This window comes from Lethenteron reissneri, chromosome 17 (assembly GCF_015708825.2).
Source record: "Lethenteron reissneri isolate LAM-NWPU_2019-01 chromosome 17, ASM1570882v1, whole genome shotgun sequence".
Classification (NCBI taxonomy): domain Eukaryota; kingdom Metazoa; phylum Chordata; class Hyperoartia; order Petromyzontiformes; family Petromyzontidae; genus Lethenteron; species Lethenteron reissneri.
In genome coordinates, this window is record NC_083795.1 from 7100313 (window position 1) to 7122990 (window position 22678).

The 22678-nt window shown below is 51.7% G+C and overlaps 1 protein-coding gene across 1 annotated transcript in view; it reads right to left on the bottom strand.

Annotated features, from left to right (window-relative positions):
* Positions 1 to 22678, bottom strand: part of SFXN5 (sideroflexin 5) — a 135324-nt gene that overhangs the window by 16711 nt on the left and 95935 nt on the right. The window contains exon 13 of the mRNA XM_061552992.1: positions 8799 to 8916. Coding sequence (XP_061408976.1) covers positions 8799 to 8916 — 118 coding nt within the window. The remainder of the gene's footprint in view (positions 1 to 8798; positions 8917 to 22678) is intronic.

The following is a 22678-nucleotide window of genomic DNA, read 5'->3' on the forward strand; positions in this document are numbered from 1 at the left end:
ATGAAAGGGTCGGGTTCTCAATGCGGTTGCGTTGGAAGTAACTGCTACGTGCAAGTCACATTCGCTTGAGAAAGGAATGTTCCAGTTACCGGAGACATAATCCGTTAATCGGCAATTTAGCCGACTTGCTGGACGGCTGCCCGACCCGCCAACGGGGGATTTCTGAAGATCGTTCCTATCTTGGAAAACGCTGCCGCGCTAAGCGACGACAAAAAACAAAGACGGCCGCTGCGACGAGCAGGTTATCGTCGAGTCCTGGCGCGAGTGTTTGTGTGATGCTTCGCTGTAAGAGCAGGGCCCACGCCTCCGGCGAGATGCCAGCTACGACGTGAAGGCGGTGACGGGCGCAGCGCTGCCATCCGCCCCTCATGCCACTGCTGGCGCAGGAAGGGCCTCCAAACTCGGCGGAGCTCTGGAGCAACCCCCTTTATAGTTGAGGATTTGCCCGACTCTTACATGGTATTTCTTGGTTCTTTTGGTGAAGTCACGTAGATAGAAAATTTAAATAAAATGTAAATATAAATTAAAATAAAAAAATGATAGCCAGACTAATTGGAATACGTGGGAGTAACCACACTCTATATCTCACCACCCGGGACTTGGCGATCGACTCTTTACACCGCTGGAGGAGGGGGGGAGGGGGTTGGGGGGGGAATTCAGGATTTTAAATGCCATGTCGGAAGAGCGAACCTTCGACCTCAAGATTGCAAGTCCAGCAGCTCGCCATTACATCGCGGCAGCTTCCCTTCTACTACATCACAATTGAACGCACCGTTGCAACAACGCAATCGATGTCTGCGGGAACGACGCAGCCTGATAAGCCGCGAACAGCGGACGAGTTGTCATCTCAAGTCCGTTGACTTCGTGCCTCTGAATGTGTGAGCCACCCCGTAACCCGCGACACCACCGGGCGCAAAACCGCGTCAACGTTCGCCCGCAGACATCCCGAGAGCGAGCGTCGCCGTCACAGACGACGACGCTCGCTCCGCGCAACACGACGTTGGAGCGACCGTAACGACGCGCCGGTCGGAGTCTTGTTGATTACGACGACGACGCCGTTCATTCCGTGCCACGCTCACAAACATCGCGTTGCGAAGACGCGCGCACGCTCTCAGGGCATGAACATTCTGATTTCGCACCTCTGATTTGCACGGTTGGCTAGGCGCGGTGCGAACAAAGTTAAGTGTATAAAATCTATTCACCGGTTTCGTTTTGCCACCCGTGTTAAATCACAACGGACTTCGGCTTAGCCATCGAAAAAAGATGCTCACCGCATCACGCACTTTCAGATGCGCTTCTGTGGCCGTCTGGAATGCTCTTCCTTCCGACATTAGGAAGCAACTAGAGCAATAAACTATAAAATCTACATTGAAATAACTCATTTCCCTTTAGAACTGCTTTCTGTGTTTAGTTTGTTGCCCTTCCCCCGCACCTCCGTATTAACACGGTTGGCTGCGTGCGGTGCGAAAGAAGTTCCACGCGCACATTTTGCACTTGGCTCTCAAACCCTCAGCGCCCACCTGCGCCACTCGCCGAACTATAACGTTTACGGTCTCAACTCCGCGAGCAGGTGCGTGCGCGCGCGCGTGAACGACACGCGGCGCGTGAACGACACGCGGCGCTTGAACGACACGCGGCGCTTGAATCCAATGAGCGAGCGTGTTCAATTGCCGCTTCCTCAACAAGACGAGAGAGTGGAGAAAATTGCGGGCTTTGCGTTATGGGCTCGCTTACACGACACCCGGGGGGGGGGGGGGGGTCACGGTAATAACCCCCCGCCCCCGCGTCTTCCTCCCTAAAAACCTGCCAGCCTGGAGCTAACGAGCATCCGTTTCACGTGCACTCAACACTGTACGTGGCGAACGCATTTCCCCGCACGCGGCGTGCGCCATTTCAGGCCGAGGTGACCTAAGCAATCCCCCAGGTCATGTTTCGATACTCTCAGCCTCTGTATCCATCGTGCCGAGAGAATGTGCTAACCCCGACGGTAACACCAAGGTAAAGATCCTAACCCCCTAACCCCCATCCCTTAACCCCTGACTCCAAACTTAACACCTAATCCTCACGCCTGGGGCAAAGTGCAGTTGTTGGTGGGCACCTATTAAGGCCAGCACGGCGCTCAAGGGGGTGATGCGGCCAATACCACACCCGGATGTCTTTTGTCGCCCCAGTGATGATGTTTGCATACCACACCAGAGACTCATTTAAGGCCGAGTCGATCTAAGGGAGGCTTCGGAGAGATTTGGATGCCACTTGGTGTTAGCCGTGGCTATGAATCCAAGTCAGGTGGCTGGATTTGTGAGCACAGTATCTTAACTGTTGTGGCACCGCGCAAAGAGCATGCGTGCGCGATACCATCAGTGGTGCAGTGAACAGTTTCACTGTGCTAGGAACCGAGCGACCCGAGTTCGATTCGCTTTCGCGGCCAAATATCGGCGACGAATATCTGAACCGGTCCGAGGCCTCCGCTGGGTCGACTCAGCCTCATGCGAGTACCTGGAGTGGTGTGCAAACATCACCACAACCTCGTGCGAGCCATGTCGGCCGCCTTCAGAAAAAAACCGCACTTGTCCAACAGTCGGTAAAGGCTATAGGGGGGAATCTTTGTCTTTGCGATCCTGCACACGTGCACACACGCATAAATAAACAAGCACACGCGTATGCACGTGCAAAAGACAATGATCCACCTGTGGCCTTTAACGGAGTTGTGGGGAAGGTACTGTTACCGAGCAGCGAGTAAGGCTCACCACCGATGTTAGCCGAGGTTGGGGCTCGAACTCGTGCACGTGTGGGGAGGCAGTGTGCCACCACTCCCAACACACAAATAAAGACAAAAATCCCCAAGTATAGTCTTAGCAGACTGCTGGGGCAAGTGCTGTTAGCAAGCACCTATGAAGGCCGGCACGGTACACAAAAGGGGTGAGGTGGCCAGCACCAGGCCCGGCCGCCTTTGTCTCCCCAGTAGTGATGTTTACACACTGCACCAGGTACTCATTTGAGGCTGAGTCGACCGAGGGAAGGCCCAGGACCGGTTCAGATAATCGTCACTGGGTGTCGACCGTGAGCGAGAATCAAACCAAGGCCGCTGGATTCGAAGCGTAGCGCACTCACCACTACGCGCTGCCGTTCCCCACACTCCCCGCACGCGTGCAGACATCACTGGTCAACGTGAGGGCAGGGCGAGTGGTCACCTCGGAGCAGGACCAATTACCCGTGTGGTGGAGGCACGTGGGGTCTGCGTGGCAGCCAGGCGGGACAGTGTACGGTGGGAGGGGAAGGCAGCAGCAGCAACCGATATCTCAGCACGCCGGGGAAAATATCCGCTCGTCTAGTGAAGAAAAACACTGATACAGAGGGTGAGCCGTTGTGTGCCTGGGAACAGAGTGATGGGTCAGCACAGCTCAGACCCTGGGTTCGAACACGGGTTGCAGCCAGCTGTGGTTAAACCAGGTTCTCGAGTGCAGTGAGTTGATGATGGTCCAAGCCTGGGTCACCAATGACTGAACACAAAAACCCAACTTCATATATATATAAAAAAAAAGTTTTGCCGGCTGCCTGTCTGTCGCACGTCAAAAGTATCCGCACTCGCCGACGTCGCCGCCAGTTCTCTACGTACGGCCATCCAGGCTGTGCTCCAAAAACCGCTCACGCCGAGGCCACGTTTACGACGTGAAGCGAGATCCGTCCCTGGCAGTCCACGCGGCTCCCCGAGCGAGGTCCCCCGTTACCTCTGGATAACCGCGTGCCGCTCCCGCAGAGGAATGCAAAGGCAAAGCAGAACTCCAGCTGTACAGGCAGGCAGGCAGGGGCTGTTCTTTGTCCGTCTCGTTGGGATCAGCTGTGCGAAACGCACCGCAGCGGGTGGCCACGCGGGTCTCGCGCTTGTCCAGGTTGAAAGTAAACAAAAAAAAGAGCGATTTACTAAATAATTATGTATTTTGTTGCCGTTCTTTGTAGTACAGTACTACATTTTAATGTTGGGTATGATACTGCCCGACTCAACTCAAGGTTCAGATTTTATTTTCATTTTAACAGCCCTGAGTCAATTCACTGTTCGACGAGGGCTCTCTCTCCCCATGCTCTCAGCAGTGCGGGATTCAGAATCAGAATCAGAAACGGTTTTAATCGCCATGTAAGTTTGCACAAACAAGGAATTCACTATGGCGGGACGGTGCATACATTGAACAAGTAGGAATCTTAACTTATATAAAAGGTATACACTCTAACTATACTAACGTTACAAAGTATAAGTAATACCAAAGGGCTAAAATCTTTAAAATTATGAATAAGTAGACCTTATAAAATGCGAATGTAAAATGTTAATAAGCCGTATTAAACAATCTTAAAATACAAAAATACAAATAAGATTACACGTAAGTATGGCAAGGTGTAATTATGTAGATAAAATGTTATAGTAAGTGTAACAGTCATTTTAAGTGTAAAAGTCATTTTAAGCCCTTGGCCTTGTTGAGGAGGCCAACAGCAGATGGGAAAAAACTGTTTTTATGACGTGAGGTTTTGGTCTTGATGGACCGCAGCCTTCTGCCGGAGGGGAGTAGCTGGAACAGAGAGTATCCACGGTGCGAGGAATCGTCCGCAATCTTCCTCGCTCGCTTCAGGGTCCTCAAAGTGTGCAGGTCCTCAAGGGTTGGTTCATCGGCCGTATGTCGTAGTGCGGACTGACGACAGCGCAGAAGTGCGGTACAACGATGGACTTTGCTGCACTGCTCTTTCTCTGCTGACATCACAGCCCCGCAGCAGCAGCAGTCCGCAGAGCCCATCCAAGCACTGTCCAGGCTCAACCCTGCTTAGTTTCAGAAATCTGATGAGATCGAACGCATTCCAGGTGATTTTCTCACTCGTCGTTGTTGTTGTGTGTTTTGTTGTTTGAAGGCATAATTAAACAACTGTGCCAGGTGGTTGTCTTGATTCCACTGGCCGGGCAAGTGTCAGGTCTAACACAAGGATTCGGTCCGCTGTAGAGAATAATCTGATTGAGACTTGGACAGCAGTGGCCCGGAGCCAGATAGGAGCAAATTTCCATGCAAAAATGCATGCCAGCACCATGGGGGCTCTTTTTATACCAAGTAACTTTATTTAACGAACTATTTTTTTTATTTTACAAGGTAAGGCCCACTGAGCCACATAGCTCTCTTGAAGAAGTGACTTGGCCACAAATGATAGCTTAACGAAGTGACTTATTACATGGAAATTTATAGCAGCCAAAATACCACTTTGGGCTTCAGAGTTCGCAGAGTTTGTAAAAGGTAAACACCAGGAAACCGCTTCTTGTAGATGCACAAGAGGAGCGTGCAGGGAGAAGTGCTGGGTAGTGGCCATATATGTGGAACTTCTTTCGCACAGTACATAGCCGACCGTGCTAATCGGAGGTGAATAACCTTTGACCTCTCGAGCGAAGAGATGAATTGTCACGATTCAGCGATGCCATTTTCAATATATTTTAACGGTCTCTCGTTTTCATTGGTTCTCAATTTTGGTCTGTTACACTTGTACGGTTTCCTCCACTCCATTCGGCCTCGTTGCGGCACGCGCGTCGAATTTGCAACAACATCAACGAGCGGTTATCAAGCGCACGCTTTCGACGCATTTAAACGAGAGCGTAGGGATTGGTCTCTAATCGACGAGTCGAGGCATCGTGACAGGCCCACTGGTAAGAACGACAAACAAACAACAACGCCAAGCTACACTGACCAGCGTGCTGGACACCATCAAACAAACCCCAAAATTTGACACGGTGTGGGGGAGACCATCATCCAGCAGTGGATTGACAAAATAAGCTGCAATATTTTGAAGCATTGGCTTTTTCACTGCGAATGGAGCCTAAAAAGTCAGCCACTGTGAGACTTCAAATTACTTCACGTAACTCCTGAAATCAACGTCTTTGCTCTAAACACTGCATTTGATAGTGTTTGTGATACACGATCACATGACAGCATTAAACATTGAACTTGCCATTGTTTTTGATTTAGCAAAGGAATGCTTGGCAATGACGTGCAGAAACTGGACCCTCACATTTGCCTCATGCTGAAAACCGTTAAACCAATTTACCCACTGAACCTTGGCTGCTGTTCCACTATTTATTTAACCCAGACCCCCCCCCCCCCCCCCCCCCGTTTTGCTACAGAAACTCCTGCTCCCAATGGTCTCTTCCCCCTGGTCTTAAATAAAGGACGTTAACCGACTCGGGCACTTCTCTGAGTGCATTAGGTATTTGGCTAAGATCTTCGCCTTCATGCTATCAGAGCAATTAGCATAATCACCTCAGTAATAAAGGTTTCTATTAATAAATCACCCCTCCACAAATTCGTCCGAGATCCCAGAAACCAATTTTTGGGATGGCGCAAGACAAGCGGAGGGAATCGGGGTCAACTGTTGGAGTTCTGCTGCCGAGGATCCTAACAAAAGTCGAGGGCCCAGCACAACTGCCCCTCGTGGCTCCGTTCTGCCAAGAGAACGGTGGCGGCTCCGTCGTCAGCCGTTTCGGAACAGCGACCGCTCGCTGCTGCGCTCGCCTCTTTGCCGCGGTCGAGTCGGTCTAGAGTCACGGCGACAGCGCAGTCAACACTTTTCCAAATCACATTCCACCAAAAATAAAACCCAACTGGACGGAGTCCGCTGCCAACGCTCAGCGGTGCCGTTCCCGTCCGGCCTACGTGCGCGCAAAAGACACGGCGGGGGGGGGGGGGGGGGGGGGGGGGGGGGGGGGGGGGAGTGGGGGTTCTTGGTGGTGGCGGCGGCGGCAGCCGTGAGTGATGGAGCGCACACTCTGCGGCTGGCGGCGCGGGAAGATGCGAGCGCGCGATAGAACCGACGTGGGACGGCGCAGATACAATCGACGGGCGAGTGCCGGGGCCTGCCCAGAGGCCCCCGTGCGTGCGTGCGTGCATGCGTTACATGGCCAACGAGCGAGCTCCAAGCGGGTGGGCGAGCCAACGAGTGGGAGAGAGAACGGGCAGGCGTTCAAACACGCGCCGTGCTTCCTGAGGGGCCCCTTCTTGGCCGCGCTGGGCAGGTGAGCGAGGGGGTAGCGTCCCCATTCGTTGCGGTTAAAAGTTCAAAGTTCAACTGCTGCTCAGCTCGACACCCCCAACCGCCGTCGTCGTCACCGCAATGTTCCAGAGTGTGACGATCAATGTCACGCACCGTCAGCGCAGAGAATGGGGTGAACCCTGGGCATGTGACGATTCATCCCGGTGAATGTTAGGACAAATCCGCGTCGTGATTTGATTTTTTTAAAATGTGTTTTTCCTTGTAAAAAACATCGGATGTTTTTTTTTTCTCCATTGTGGTTTTTTTCGTCTCGTCTGTACAGTTTTGTTCGCTCCGTTTTTCTAAATTTAACGTCAGCATATCTGGTACCTACAATTTGCAGTGTGTAAATAAATGCAGGATTCTGTGTGTGTATATTGTGAGAGTAAGAAGTGGTTTTAATTGATGAATCGATGCCTCGATGTACGAATAGTAACTGGAGCTGTATCTCACACACACCCTGCAGGGCTATTGCTATTAGCTATCCCACATTAGGACGTACAAAGTTACAGTGATGATCCATCTGGGTTTATTTGTGACCGAAGCAAAACATTACACGCAAGCTACAGGAGTGAATTATCATTGCTCATTTTCTCTATAGTGTACTTATTAATGCAACGTTATTAAAATTCTAAACACAGCAGGAGACAACATTTGGTACTATTGTATCACATAAGAGTGTACCTGTGACATTGTCTCCTTCTCCCCAAACTTAATGAAAATGGAATCTCGGAGCGAATCACAAGCACGAAACGTTACAACTCGTCTGACCATGTGGATGAAAGGAGAGGTTAACCGTGACCTGTCCGAGCGACATATCGGGCTGCCACCCCCTGACGTACAAAGATCCAGGACATCTCACGAGGAGGAGGAGGAGGAATGTCTCACATCGTCTGGAACGGCGTACAGAGTGGTTAACGTAAGCCGTGAACAGTCCGGAGCGCTGCTACGGGAATCATTTTGGCACACAGCCACATCCACCTCGCCTTGTTTTGTCCTCGCGATCCAGTAGTGTGGGTGGTGGTGGCAAAATAGGGTACGATAATATGGGATCATTATGCTATGAAGGGCCATTTCCATGAAACGTCGCCTATTATACGTTTCCTTTTCGGCGTTAATGATGAGCGTGTTGAATGTTTAATTCGTCCTTGGGCACCAATGCTAACTCAAGTATCACCAAACAATTTACAGGATGGTTATGGATAGGCTTGCTGCATTCACAGTTTCGTGAATAACGTAAAAAAAAACCATTGAGAGTCCTTTGTCAGTCCACTGTTGGGTGAAGGCCTCCCCACGTTAAATTAGTTGCAGGAATCTTTTGACCAAACAGCGCAAGGCGCGAGGCCCAACGCCGATAACCCCCGCTTCCAAGCCAGCCGAGCAGCAGTGCAGGAAAATAATGAGTGAGAAATTGAGCCCTGGGTCTATCATCGTTATCATTATCACCCGCGCCTACTGGACATCTGTGAAATAGAGCTTTAAAACTCATCGGATTCCTCCAGTATAAATATTCTCATTCTGACTTTTAGCGTCCCGGGAAAGACTTACAGACCTCGCAGGACGGACAATCGGAAGAGCGGGAAGACGACCCTGGGAAGACCGCAACAGGTGGCGGCGTTCCTCCGTGTTGTTATCGGACCCCCCCCCCCGACCCACCCCTCCCCCCCCGACCCACCCCTCCGCCCCCGACCCACCCCCTCCCGACCCACCCCCCCCCCCACCGTGGGTGTGGACGAAGGGGCGCTCACCTGGGAGTACTGCGGGAAGATGGCGATGGCGAGGGGCAGCGCGGCGGCGAAGGTGGCGGTGCACACGAGGGTCTGCAGCGGCAGCGCGAGGCGGGGCCGTGCGCGCAGCAGCGCGGTCCTGTGCCAGGCACACGCGGTGAGCACCACCCTGCATCAATAACACTGGTCAACACACTTTTTCTGGCATAAGGTATTCCAACGGGTCTAATGTAATTTTGGGGTGTTGATTCCAAATCTGGCATCAGTTTTTGTCTATCACATTAGGTTTTTGAGATATAAAATATTGCATTTTCAATAAAAAACTGCAGAAGAAAAATATTAAATAAATGTGGATATCTACATACTATCCTAAAAATACAGCACCATGTTTAACACTAAAGCAGTCACTGACTCGCAACAACTTGCAATCATAAATGACAGAGTTAATTTCGGGTAAAATCAATGAAAATGGGGTATGCCGATAGCATAAAATGAGATGTGATAGAGCAAATCTGAGACCAGATTTGGAATCAGCACCCTGAAATTAGTCTAGAACAGCTGCAAAAGTCCAGGTCAGAAAAAAATGTTTTTTTGTTGTTGACCAGTGTTATTAACGATGATGATGATACTTGAATTTTATACGGAGCGTCATTTCGTGCCAACGGCGTCACACAATGCGGTAGGTTAATTATACATCAGGAGCAAATCCCACAGACGGGGTTTGGCTACGCGCGGCGCGAAAGAAGGCCAATGCACGCACGCACATACACGCCAAGCAAATGAAAACCTTTACTACAGCAAGCAAAATAAAAAATGAACAACAAATTAAGAAATGGCACCAAAACATAAAAAGCACAAACAACAAAAAAGTGATCACAACAAAGATTAGCACGGCTGGCTACGTACGGTGCGAAAGAAGTTCAACTGCATACATACCACAAACTACAATGACAAATTAATGTACACTCACATGGACAACAGGCAATTAAACACTATTATCGTTATTATCATGTTGCTATTAAACAAAAGTGTGAAGGCAAGTCTCGTGTGCAAGCAGAATGCTTACGCAGGCATTATTGACCTCTCAAGCACAGAAATATTTCATTGGGTAATGCTGATCCTTTCTTATTAGATCCTGTGGCTAATATAGATCCGTAAAAGAAGACATCTTAAAAATAATAAAACTCCGGCAATTACGCACTCTTTTAGAGACACGTCGAAAATTTCACGCGCAAATTAATTTTTTAAAAAACCTTTTAAAATCAACACGTTGTGCATCGAGGGCCGTTAACAAGAATGTGCGCGCTTCCACGCGGAACTCTCGCAAAGCAAGCAGGCCAATCCTGAAATGTGAAAATCGATATCCCAAAAAAAGGATAAAAAATGTATATATCACATTTCATCAAATTACTATTCTTCGATAAAAAAAAAAAAGAGTGAAGGAAAAAAAAAATCCCATTATCTCATCAACCCGACCACCACAACTACAGAATGTACAAATCACGCAGAGGCAATTACCACGCGGGGCAGTGGCTGCAATTAAAGGCGCGAGCGACGCTGTGCGTCGTCTGAGAATGGAAGGGGCTCTCTCCGTCTCTGTCCCTCGCTCGCTCGCCCCCTGTGTGCCCCGGCACACCTGTGGTGGCGTGGGTCAGAGATCACAGCGCGGCAGGAAATCCGAGCCATTCACCGCTCATTTCCCGAGGTCGCGAACCCTGAGCCGCACCCTTGGCATGCGCGCGTTAAAGCGCGGGTTGTCAGACTCTGCGTGTGTTTGTCTTTGTGTGTGTGTAAGTGAGGAGCGGTGGTGTAGCGGTTAGCGCAATGCGCTACGAACCCGGCGACCCGAGTTCGTTTCTCGCTCGTGGCTAACACCGGTGACGATTAGCTGAACCGGTCCAGGGCCTCTCCTAGGTCGACTCGGCCTCAAATGAGTACCTGGTGCAGTGTGTAAGCATCTCGCCACTTTGTCTTTGTAAATGGGAAACGGTGAAATAGTGGACAGTGAATGGCGCCTCAAAACCTGAACTTCTAACTTTGAGTGCAGCCATAGGATCGGTTGCGAAGTTCATCGAGGTCAACTCGGCCTTATACGAGTACCTGGTGCTGTGCCGGCCCGAATGGGTGCTCACTAACAACACTTGCCCCAACAAGCCTGCTTAAGGCTATATGGGGCTTTTGGCTTTGTGTGTGTGTGCGTGCAAGTGCTTGTGATTGTGTGCATGAGTGCCTGTTTGACTGTGTGCGTGCATGCATGCATGCAACTGAAAACAAAGTTCAGGTGATGTATCATTTGTTCTATAATTTGTGTGCAAACGGATGTCAGATGTGCCGAGATCCCGTGTCACCGCATTTGTTGGCACGAACACCGTTTGAGACGAAAGGACAGAGATGCCATTGTATCTTGCAACGCTCGAGTGTGTACAATACAAAGATCGAACAAAGATCCCCCATATAGCCTTGAGAAGACTGTTAGGGCAAGTGCTGTTTGCGAGTACCAATAAAGGCTTGAATTGTGGACGAAGGAGGTGGTGTGGTCAACAATACGCATTTGTCCAGTGCCGATGTTTACACACCACACCAGCTACTCATTTAAGGCCGAGCTCACATAGGGGAGGCCCGGAACCGGTTCAGACGACGCTCGCCGCTGACATTAGCCATGGCCAAGAATCAAACTCAGGGAGTCAGATTTGTAGCGCAGTGCACACGCACACACAAACACGTACCCCGTACTCTCCACAATGAGTGTAGCACCTCTTAACTTTGTTTGCAAAAACTAAAAACAATAGACACGTGGGAGCGTTTCGTCTTGTGCGAAGCTACCCACGTTTGACATGAACACTGACACGGCAATTCACCGTCGGATGAAGGTTTCCCCGTCGGCCACTGGGGTGACTCACTTCACTGTGCTGGTCACTGCCAGGGGGTGAAGGGTCGAAGGGCCCAGGACCAGCTCAGATTTCACTCACCACTGGTGTTAGCCATGGCTGGGAATCGAACTCAGTTCTGTAGGATGCAGGGGCCCACTCACGGCTCGTACTTTATGCAAGTGGCTCGAGGCAATAATCCAGCAGTGGATAAGGCACAGCTACTGTTGCTCATGATGAGTATAGCACATTCTATATACGCATGCATTCTCCCATAATTGCAGTGCCGACACATCTGAGAATTACAAATCCGAAATCAGAATCTGAATATTTATTCATACCGGAGGGATCCGAGGAGCTATAAAGCTCTTTTTCACAGATGTCCAGTAGGGGCAGGTCAGCACGTTACACCAGCAAACCATCTGCCCTGCCCACTGCTCTTGCTGCTGAGCATCTGTGAGAAAGAGCTTTGGAGCTCATGGGATTCCTCCAGGATAAAACACATTTTCTGAGACTCACTACAATTCGACCCACCACCCTCCTCTTCCTCCGTCAATGACACCGCGAGCAGATCCACGCTGTTGTTATTTTCACAGATAGTCCTCCCCGCCCTGACAAACAGCTACACAGGCCTCCGTCCCCTCACGGGGGAATCCTCTCCTGACATTCCTCGGATTGTAAAAGTAATTTCCTGGGGTCAGGCCCCTTAATGATGCCTGCACCCCCCCCCCCCTCCCTCCAAATCACCTCTACAATCCAGAGATAATTTCCACTTGTGTATGTGTATACACAACCACACGTATACACACACACAAACACTCCTTCACACAGGCAGGCGGACACCCATACCTTCGTGAGTGTGTGTGTGTCTTCGTATTCGCATTCATAGGTCCGAACATGTGAGCAAACAAATATGTAACGACCGTGATGAGAGCCTCCACACACCGTGGGAGTCGTGGCCAAGGCGGGGGGCATTTGACCATACTTCACCAAACTGGTTAGTGCGAAATTTCGATTTAAAGCTTTCGTGACTGCAGGGATTCATCTTCTTGGTTCTTTCGGTAAAGTCACGTAGAAGGGAAGTAATAAAATAATAAAAATAAAACATCATAAAATAATTCTCACGACGTTTCGGCCACAACGCAAGCAGCCTTGCGTTGTGGCCGAAACGTCCTCAGGTGAAGACCAGGTCTTCACCTGAGGACGGCTGCGAGCTGGTGAAGTTGCGGGGGGGGGGGGGGGGGCGGGGGGAGCACAGACGTGAGGGACGTGAGAGAGTAAAATTACAGTGCAATGGATTTTCTGCACTCTTCGTCTTCTGTGCCTCTGCTGCCAACAATGCGTCCTCGCAACAGCAGCAACAGCAGCCGCAGCACTCTAACACCCGTGATGCATGGTGGTCGCGGTTCAGCACTATCCAGGCTCACCGCTGCTGAGCTTGAGAGAGAGAGAGAGACATCGAACTCGGGCGCATTCTGAGAGATGCGAACAGTTTAGATAAATATATAGCCACGCGAATTATGCACGCACACAGACCTTGCACGCACATTACACACACACAGACCTTGCACACGCATTACACACACACAGACCTTGCACACACATACACACACATACCTTGCATACATATACACACAGACCTTGCACACGCATTACACACACACAGACCTTGCACGCATTACACACACAGACACACAGACCTTGCACACGCATTACACACACAGACCTTGCACGCACATTACACACACACACAGACCTTGCACGCACATTACACACACAGACCTTGCACGCGCATTACACACACACAGACCTTGCACGCATTACACACACAGACACACAGACCTTGCACACACATTACACACACACACAGACCTTGCACACGCATTACACACACACACACAGACCTTGCACACACATTACACACACAGACCTTGCACGCGCATTACACACGCACACAGACCTTGCACACACATTACACACACACACAGACCTTGCACACACATTACACACACACATAGACCTTGCACACACATTACACACACACACAGACCTTGCACACACATTACACACACAGACCTTGCACGCGCATTACACACGCACACAGACCTTGCACACACATTACACACACAGACCTTGCACGCGCATTACACACACACAGACCTTGCACGCATTACACACACAGACACACAGACCTTGCATACACATTACACACACAGACCTTGCACGCGCATTACACACGCACACAGACCGCTTTGCACACAACCACGACGGAGCCATACGAGAGTCACATGGGCCGCTACGAACGCAGCTTCTCGCACGGCGAGGCTAGAGACATAAATGCATGTGTAATAAAAGGACTCAGACACTTCTTGCTGACTCCGTGTCCTTTATTTGGGGCTCGCGTTCTCCTTCCCACACGGCACTCCTCCTGAGACTCTCTCCCTGGCAGCCCCACATCTGCCTTCGCTCCCGTAGCCTTCCACGCTCCTGCAGCTCCGCTGCAGGCTCTTGGTACAGCCCTCTGGCTGCTCCCCCAGCAGCTCCATCTCTGCTCCCTGTTCCTCCGTGCGTGGCGATCTCGCCACCTCCCAATGTCAGCCCTTCGTGGCCTCTATGGCTATCTCGCCATTTCCTACCTCAGCCCTTCGTGGCCTCTGTGGCTATCTCGCCACTTCCTACCTCAATCCTCCACTCTCTCTTCCACCCCGCTGGCTGGCGCCGTCATGAGCCCCTCAGCCACCAGGCTGAGGCACGGCGACCACCCAACGTGTTCACCACCCTTCACTCCCCCGACTGACCCAGATAGCTTCCTGTCTCCCCGCTATAACTTCTCCCCCACGTCACCCTGACTCCTCCCTCTCGGATCGTCATATCCGCCCCGCCCATTTACGCCCGCATTACACTACCCTCCCCCGTACAGAAAATCCCAGCCGTCCTCGGCTGAAACAGAACAAAATAATGCGGGCGAAGGCATCACAATCAGGAGTCCCCCAGACACAACGGAGATTATAACAACAACAACACAAGCAACGAAAGGGGAGGTATCAGGAACTGGAACAGAACACCGGCCTGTCCTCCGCGCAACATCAACAAGAATAAAAATGGCACAATGAACAAAAACGGCAACTGACACGCAAGAACGGCCAACGCGCACAATCCAGAAATGTGATGTTTTAGTGCGTGTCCATGTTGCAGTTCCATCCGCTCGGCTCAAGTCCAACGTCAAAGAGCAAGTGGTAGAGCAGAATGACGAACGGCGCTCAATTGCTCCTTCAAGTCCTCATCCAGCTAGCACACCAGGTAACACCCAGTGCGACGGGAGCTGAAGAATCTGTGACGAGAAGGAGAATCCAATCCCCTGAGGCACAGCACAACAACGCACATCCGCATGTCGTACACGACAGCCACCCGGCCTCAGGGTAGTGGAGATGATGTAAATCCAGCCCGCTTAAAAAAAACTCCCCATAATTACCTAAAATAACGCAATGGATGCCCCAGTATTTACATTTTAACAACAATATCATTTACACGTGACAACAACAACAAAATTTCCTGCTCTTACCCACCAGCAGTCCTCCCTTGAGGACCAGCACAGACATCGCACGTACACAGCATGTACCCACGGTCACTCTCAGCAACCCAACAAAACGCCTAATCGCACACCCTCGCGTGGAGAGAGCCACGCTCCCCAGTGGTAACGTTTAACTCGCCCTAACCCCCACCGTGGTCGTCAACCCACAGCAACATCCACTGACCATACTCTCAGCTAGTGCAATTTCGGGGATGAGCAGCAACTCGGCCACGCTCCTCCCTTACTATCCCATCAGAGATGGACACACACCAGCCTCGTATAGTCCGATGCTTTATAGCCCAGGGAAGGTCCATCCCCCAGCAATGCCAGACCCCCTGTACTCTCCCCACGGGGCAATGTTCTCTTATAGAGACAATAACACCCTAACCCAGATCCCGTGAGCCCCAGGCACACCAGGTTCAGTCTGCCACCGCACAACTGAACCATGACTCCCCGAGCCATATGAGCACATGGCCCATTAGTTTAAGACATACCACGGAGGTTTCGCCTCCGGGCTGTCAGGTCAGCCATCAGCCATAGGCCGATGTGACCACAACTCGTGCATCACCCAATCAACAATGGCAGGCATAACAGATGGAATATTTGCCCCACCTCGGTTTATCCCGCGCGCTCAAAATGGCGTCCCCCTTCGCCCAGCGCGTTCGCGCAATCTCTCGCGCGCACTCAAAATGGCGGCCCTTTCCGCAAAGCGCATCGTCGCCATACCCCGCGTGCGCGCAAAATGGCGGCCCAACGTGCGAACACGTGGCCAGTTTTCTCCATTCGTGCACCCCAGCTTCCCTTAGCTGGGGGTCACAAGACGCATCCCCCGTCACGTTATAACAACCCCACCAACGATAGACGCACAGCCCCAGCTTGCTGCGCACAGCTGTCATATCGTGGAATTTTTAACCAATATTTTACCAACCACATTAGTTACACAACCCAACTCGCCAAGCAACTCGTGGCTGCATGCGATCAACCGAATACGCGACGCCACTTGGCGCCAATTTACGGTCCCATTAGCATTAACCTTTGAGACACCCACAACGGCGTCATCGCGCACCCTCATTTTCAAAAAGCTCAATTACCCCTATAATATACACGCAATCTCGTGTGCACAACACCCATACAACCAAATTTTTGGGTCCCCCTCTATAATATACACGCAATCTCGTGTGCACAACACCCATACAACCAAATTTTATGGTCCCCCTCTATAATATACACGCAATCTCGTGTGCACAACAACCATACAACCAAATATTTGGGTCCCCCTCGAATTTGTTAGCAATTTCCAACAGGTACGCACAATATAATAACAATCTCAATTCCAATAGTCAACCACTGCATCGCACCCCATAACCATACAGAACGGTATAACAGCACATGCAATCAGCATATCGCGATCACACGCGTACATTTAAGCACAATAGCAAGCAGATCTGCAGGCAACCAACACACCATTAATCCTGTCGTAACTTTGCAGCAACAACACAATTATTCTCTCTCTTGCAACAATCGCATGGCACACAGCACCTCGCAGCACAATACACCAAAAAAATATATATTATTTTTTTCCAATTAAGCCCATCGCACAAGGTAACCCACAAATAATACAGCGCAAGATACCCGACGCTCCCAAGTTAATAATTAACTTCACCATCAAGATAACAACTCCACGCAGCAGCGCACACACACAATTTGACACTCAGCAAATACAGCAGACTCTCCGTCCATTCTCAACACACGCACACACTTATATTGACACCAAGCAACAAGCAGATAGCGCGTTCATCGTTATTACACACACATACACACAGTCCGAACCGCGCTCCGCACAATCGAGTCATAAGAGAAAACCAAAATAGCCCCCCCCCGGCCCTCGAAAGATGAGTGAGGTGTGTGTTAAGGCCGGGTGCGTATCGTTATGACTCGCCCGGGGCTGCAGCAAGAAGAGGACGGCAGGGTGGCAACTTGAGACGCCTCGCAGAACTCGTTCGGCGACTTGACGGCTCCGTTGTCACGCACCCGAACCAGGACGGGAAGCTCCCGCCCCAGCAGCTGCAGCATCGGCGTCTTCTCCTCGCAGCACCCCCTCGAAAAACAGCAGCTCACAGCAGGCTGCTCACCCCGCGGCACCTCCAGATGGCAGCGCAAGGCTGCCTCTCCGCCGCGATGTTGAAGATGACGGCGTCCTCCCGCCGCGGTGAAGACAAGATGGCGGCTTCCCGCCGTTTCTCCCCTGCCACGCCCAAGATGGCGTCTTCGTGCCACGTGGCAATGGCGCTGGCAGCGCAGGAAAGGCAGAGGCCTGCGGATCACCACCGGGCCTCCCCGACGTCGTCCTCGGCGTGGTGAACTCACACAGTTGCGCCAGCACGATTTTCAAGGTCCCCATCTGCATCGCCATCTGTCTCCATCGTAAGTTGGCGTCCTCCGGCACAGACAGGTCCACCGACGCGGCGACACCTTGCTCACCCGGACCCGTACTCGTTCCAGAACGGATCTCCTCTTCCATCGCAGGCAGGTCCACCGTCTGAGGAAGGTCGTCGTCGTCGGATGATGTAGCAGGAATATTCTTTTTTTTTTTCTTCTTTCTCTCAGTTGTTTTGAGATGCCGTTTCACTTCTGACTCCAGTGTAATAAAAGGACTCAGACACTTCTTGCTGACTCCGTGTCCTTTATTTGGGGCTCGCGTTCTCCTTCCCACACGGCACTCCTCCTGAGACTCTCTCCCTGGCAGCCCCACATCTGCCTTCGCTCCCGTAGCCTTCCACGCTCCTGCAGCTCCGCTGCAGGCTCTTGGTACAGTCCTCTGGCTGCTCCCCCAGCAGCTCCATCTCTGCTCCCTGTTCCTCCGTGCGTGGCGATCTCGCCACCTCCCAATGTCAGCCCTTCGTGGCCTCTATGGCTATCTCGCCATTTCCTACCTCAGCCCTTCGTGGCCTCTGTGGCTATCTCGCCACTTCCTACCTCAATCCTCCACTCTCTCTTCCACCCCGCTGGCTGGCGCCGTCATGAGCCCCTCAGCCACCAGGCTGAGGCACGGCGACCACCCAACGTGTTCACCACCCTTCACTCCCCCGACTGACCCAGATAGCTTCCTGTCTCCCCGCTATAACTTCTCCCCCACGTCACCCTGACTCCTCCCTCTCGGATCGTCATATCCGCCCCGCCCATTTACGCCCGTATTACACATGCACAGACACTTTCTCTCCGAGCGCCGGCAAGCGATGTTGGCCAAAGTGAGAACGTGCAAATGAGGCCGCTAGAAACGTGTTGCGCGAGCAAAGCAACGGGAAAAGCCGGCACAACACGAGCGGCGGCGAGTACGGGGGGGGGGGGGGGGGTTGGATCTCATAAAGTGGTGCAAGGCAGAGGAGGAGGACGGGAGGACGGACGGGGGGTGGGGGGGGGTTCGATGGTGCTGATCGCTCGGTCCATTCGCGATCGATCAATGCGCGAGCCCACGCGAGCTTGACATCGTCATCGCAATCGAACTGCGGAGTTGTCGGTGGGCACACCAATGGAGGATGAGCAGCCGCGTGCGGAGAGAACCCGTCAAGCGAATCCTCTCCTCCTCTACCCCCCCCCACTCCTCCTTCTTTCATCCCCCCCCCCCAACCACCAACACCACCAACACGTCTTTGTGTCTTCCACCCCCGCCGCCACCTCCCCCCATGCGTCGCATCCCCACGATTCGAAACTAATATAATCAGCCTGACATGTCCTTGCCCATTAAGCGGCAATTACACAGCTGGGCGGTTCTCAGTGACCGGGTAAATAAACACCGCCGCACGAGGACAACGATCTTCGCCGTTCTGCTATCTCCTTGCTCCCCCCCTACTCTTCTACTAACACACCCACACACATCATACTTGGGGGAGGGGTAATGCAGAGAAGGAGGAGGGGGCACGGATAAGGAGTGGGGCGAATGTGCTAGGGAGTGGGAGAGGGAAGCCGAGGTGGTGGACATTGATTGAGCGCGAGTTGGAGGGAGGGGAGAGGGTGGGGATGGAGATGGGGAGGAGGTGGCTGGGGGAGGCTCCATGCAGCCGTGTAATTACTCCAGGCTGCACAAACAAGCGGCGCTAATGAACCAATCAGGGCCTCGAGCGCGTCTCTTAACTCGCCCCATCCCCCGCGCCCCAACGCACACTGCCCGCCCCCCCTCCCCCTCTGGTCGCGTCGCCACGACCCTTGACAATGCATCCGCCATCAACCCGGCCGCTACCTGCTGGAGGCACTGGGGGTTGCCACCTGTCTCAGTTTGTGTGCCTGGATCTTTCTCTTGCCAGGTAGCTGCTGTCCTGGGCAATCTGTGAGTATTCCCGGGACAGTATAAGCCCCAGGTTTTGTCAGTTGCTTAATGATACGCCAACAACAACAACACTCTAAACGATGCATTTACACGCAGATCTCCCCCCCCCCCACCCCTCTGCTGGTATTGTAAAATATTTGTCGTGTTACGCTATCGTCCCGGTTTTTAGATATCCCTGAGGTGGCAACCGATTCTGGCACCACACAGCCCCTGACAGCAGCAGCAGCAGTAGGGTGGTTCGGTGCCTGCAGCCCCCCACAGCGTCCACTCTTCCGCTTGGTTCGCAGATGTCTGGGGACTCAGAGGGGGTAGCGGTCTCGGTGCCGTGAGCGAGATGTCAACTCCCTCGCCTGGTATACAGGATGGTCGGGAGTTCGATCCCGACCCATCACGCCTATATATTTGAAGTTTGCATGTTCACCCCCGGAGCCGCGTCGATCTTTCTCCTCCGGTTTTCCCCCTCCATATTTAGAATCGACGTGCGATTATAAGAGTAATTTGGTTGCGATACATTTCCACGTGATAAGACACTTTCGTTGAGCAATAATTTGTGGCTGAGTCGCTTCTAAAAAATAGAGCTATATACAGTAGCTCAGTGGGGCCTTACCTGGTAAAATATATATTTTTTAAATAGTTTAGTTTGGTTCAAATTCTCGGCACGTTGCTAAGCGAGAGCAGCCGTGGCCTACCTCGTGGAGCGGTGAGCGCCGTGCGTCTTGTTTTGGCCAGAATTTGGGGTGGGTGGGTGTTGGTGTGGTAAATGTGGAGCAGATGGTCGCGGCCACGTTTCGTGAATGTGGGATTGATTAGGCAATTCTTACACAAGCGAGAGAGAGAGAGGGGAGAGAGACACTCCGATACACAAACACGCAGTCCTTTGCGATCTGACAATGTGTTAGCCAGACAGCCAACACATCCACTCTTAAATCTATATATGTATTACTAGACATTTTTTCCCCCTCCATTTGTACAACTATCCACAAAATGAGACATTCATGCTCTAATTTTACGTTTAAATGGTTCAACCCTTTTGCCTCTTTTTTGATATCTAATATCTAGTGTTTGATTTTATTTGAATATATATATTGCTATAACAAAAACTACGATCTGTACCGCTGTTACAAATTGTTCTATAAGGTGCTAATAGGCTAAAAAATATCGCTCGGGGAGTCGAATTAATTATTGTATCCAACTGCGCAGAGCTTTGAGTTATCAACCTTGCATGGGCCACGAGCATTCTGCTGGTTTCTCTGGTGTCCTCCAACTTTCGGCCAAAATACCGATACATGGCACCGGCCAAGCGTCACGATTCAGGGCCCTCCAGCGAACGAGTCTTCAGACTCAACAAAGTTTTCTTGGCTAAAGGGGCGGTGGCGCAGTGGTTAGCACGCTGCGCTAATCACTGCCATGTCTCACATTTATGAACCAATGCTGTAGCCCCCCGGGGGGCCCCTCTCTCCCTTCGCCAGCCCTGACCGACCAGCACGGTGAAGGATGGTCACAAACAACTCCCACAGCTGACATAGCGTGGATAATCTTTCATCACATCAGCGGACTGACATTAACTCTTAAAATAAAATGACCTCATCATTTCCCCCCCGCCCCCCCGCGCATCCCCAACGTGCCCGTAGCTCCCCTCCGGCGAATTACACGTGCGCTAAATATAACCGGTGACATATCCGCTCAAGAATGTGAAGGATGCTTCATTATAATAGATTTAATTGATTTAGCGCCTCCTGACTGGCATAAAAAAAAGTGTTGTCCAGAGGTCACCAGGCCTAGCGGGCTGTTCCTAAGCCTGCTGGCGCGGGCGCAACGATAGTTTATCTTAGATCTGTCAAGCGCGCTCCGTCATTCAGCACTCGGCCGTATTATTTCAGGTGCGCTTATACTTTCTGGTTAATATTAGCGCTTTGGTACAGAAGTCAAACAAACTCGACCCAGCGTCAATGTCGGCGCGGGCAATATTGGTTTTCCTCGTCAGTGCGAGCTCGGGGAGCGAGGGGGCCGGGAGGGTACGGCTGTGAAGAGGGGAGTTGCGGGGTGGGGAGTTAGGGGGGTTTAGTGGGGGAGGGCGAGAGGGGTTAGGGAAGGGGGACAGGGCCATGGTAGGGTCGGTTGGGGTAGGGGGGTGGGTGGTTGACGGGGAGGTGATGGTGAGAAGAAGTGGACCTAAGATGGGATCAGGAGACGGTACAGCAAGCGGGGTTGCCGAACGATCTGTGTGGACGTTCGCATTTTTACTGCGCATTGCGGTTGCCTCTCGTCAGCATCATTCATAATAGATGCATGTAATACAAATAATGAACGGCCATTTCTCAACCTATTTCTGGACGAAGGCCTCCCCGTGCCGTGTGGTCACGGGCATCGTTTAAACGTCCGTCACTGCGCTGTCCCGTGCGGGGATGGTGAACTCGGGGAGGGCTCGGGCCCGATTCGGATGCCACTGGCCACTCATGTTTGCCGTGGCCAGGAGTCTCGCGGTACACGAACCACTAAACCACCGTCTCCCAATTAGTGAGTTCACGGCTCGTGAGATGATCGGCATGTGACTAATAGGCATGTAGCCAATGCATCGATTCCACAAACAGCTCTTGATACTTGCATGAATATGTGGCAAGTAATACTCAATTATACAAGACAGAAAGCAGGGCTGTATTGTAACGCTGATTTTAGGCTACTCGAGCAGGACGTGAAATCGGGACGTGAAATCGTGACCAAGATTTGACAATCAGTCAGCACGAAATTGTGACAATTCATCAGCACGAAATTGTGACAATCCATCAGCACGAAATCAATCCACTGCTGGACTGAAAGTCTCCCAACCCCACGTTGGTTTTGGGGGTTGCTTCAGCTACGCTGATCAAGGGGAGCCAGGGAGGGGGGGGGGATGCAGTCAGGACTGAGTCAAACTGTCGCTCGCCACCGACGTTAAGTCGTGGCTGGGAATCGAACTCCTCCTGCCAGGTTCCCAAAGGGGCATGCTTAAACGCTGCACTCTACCCCCTAAATACAAAACACCTGAAATATATAAGACGTTTATATATTTTTTTTAGATTTTTACGTGCGAAATCAAGAACCAATTTGTCAATCGAACAACACCTTCATAACAGCATCCCACGACGCTGTACATTAATTA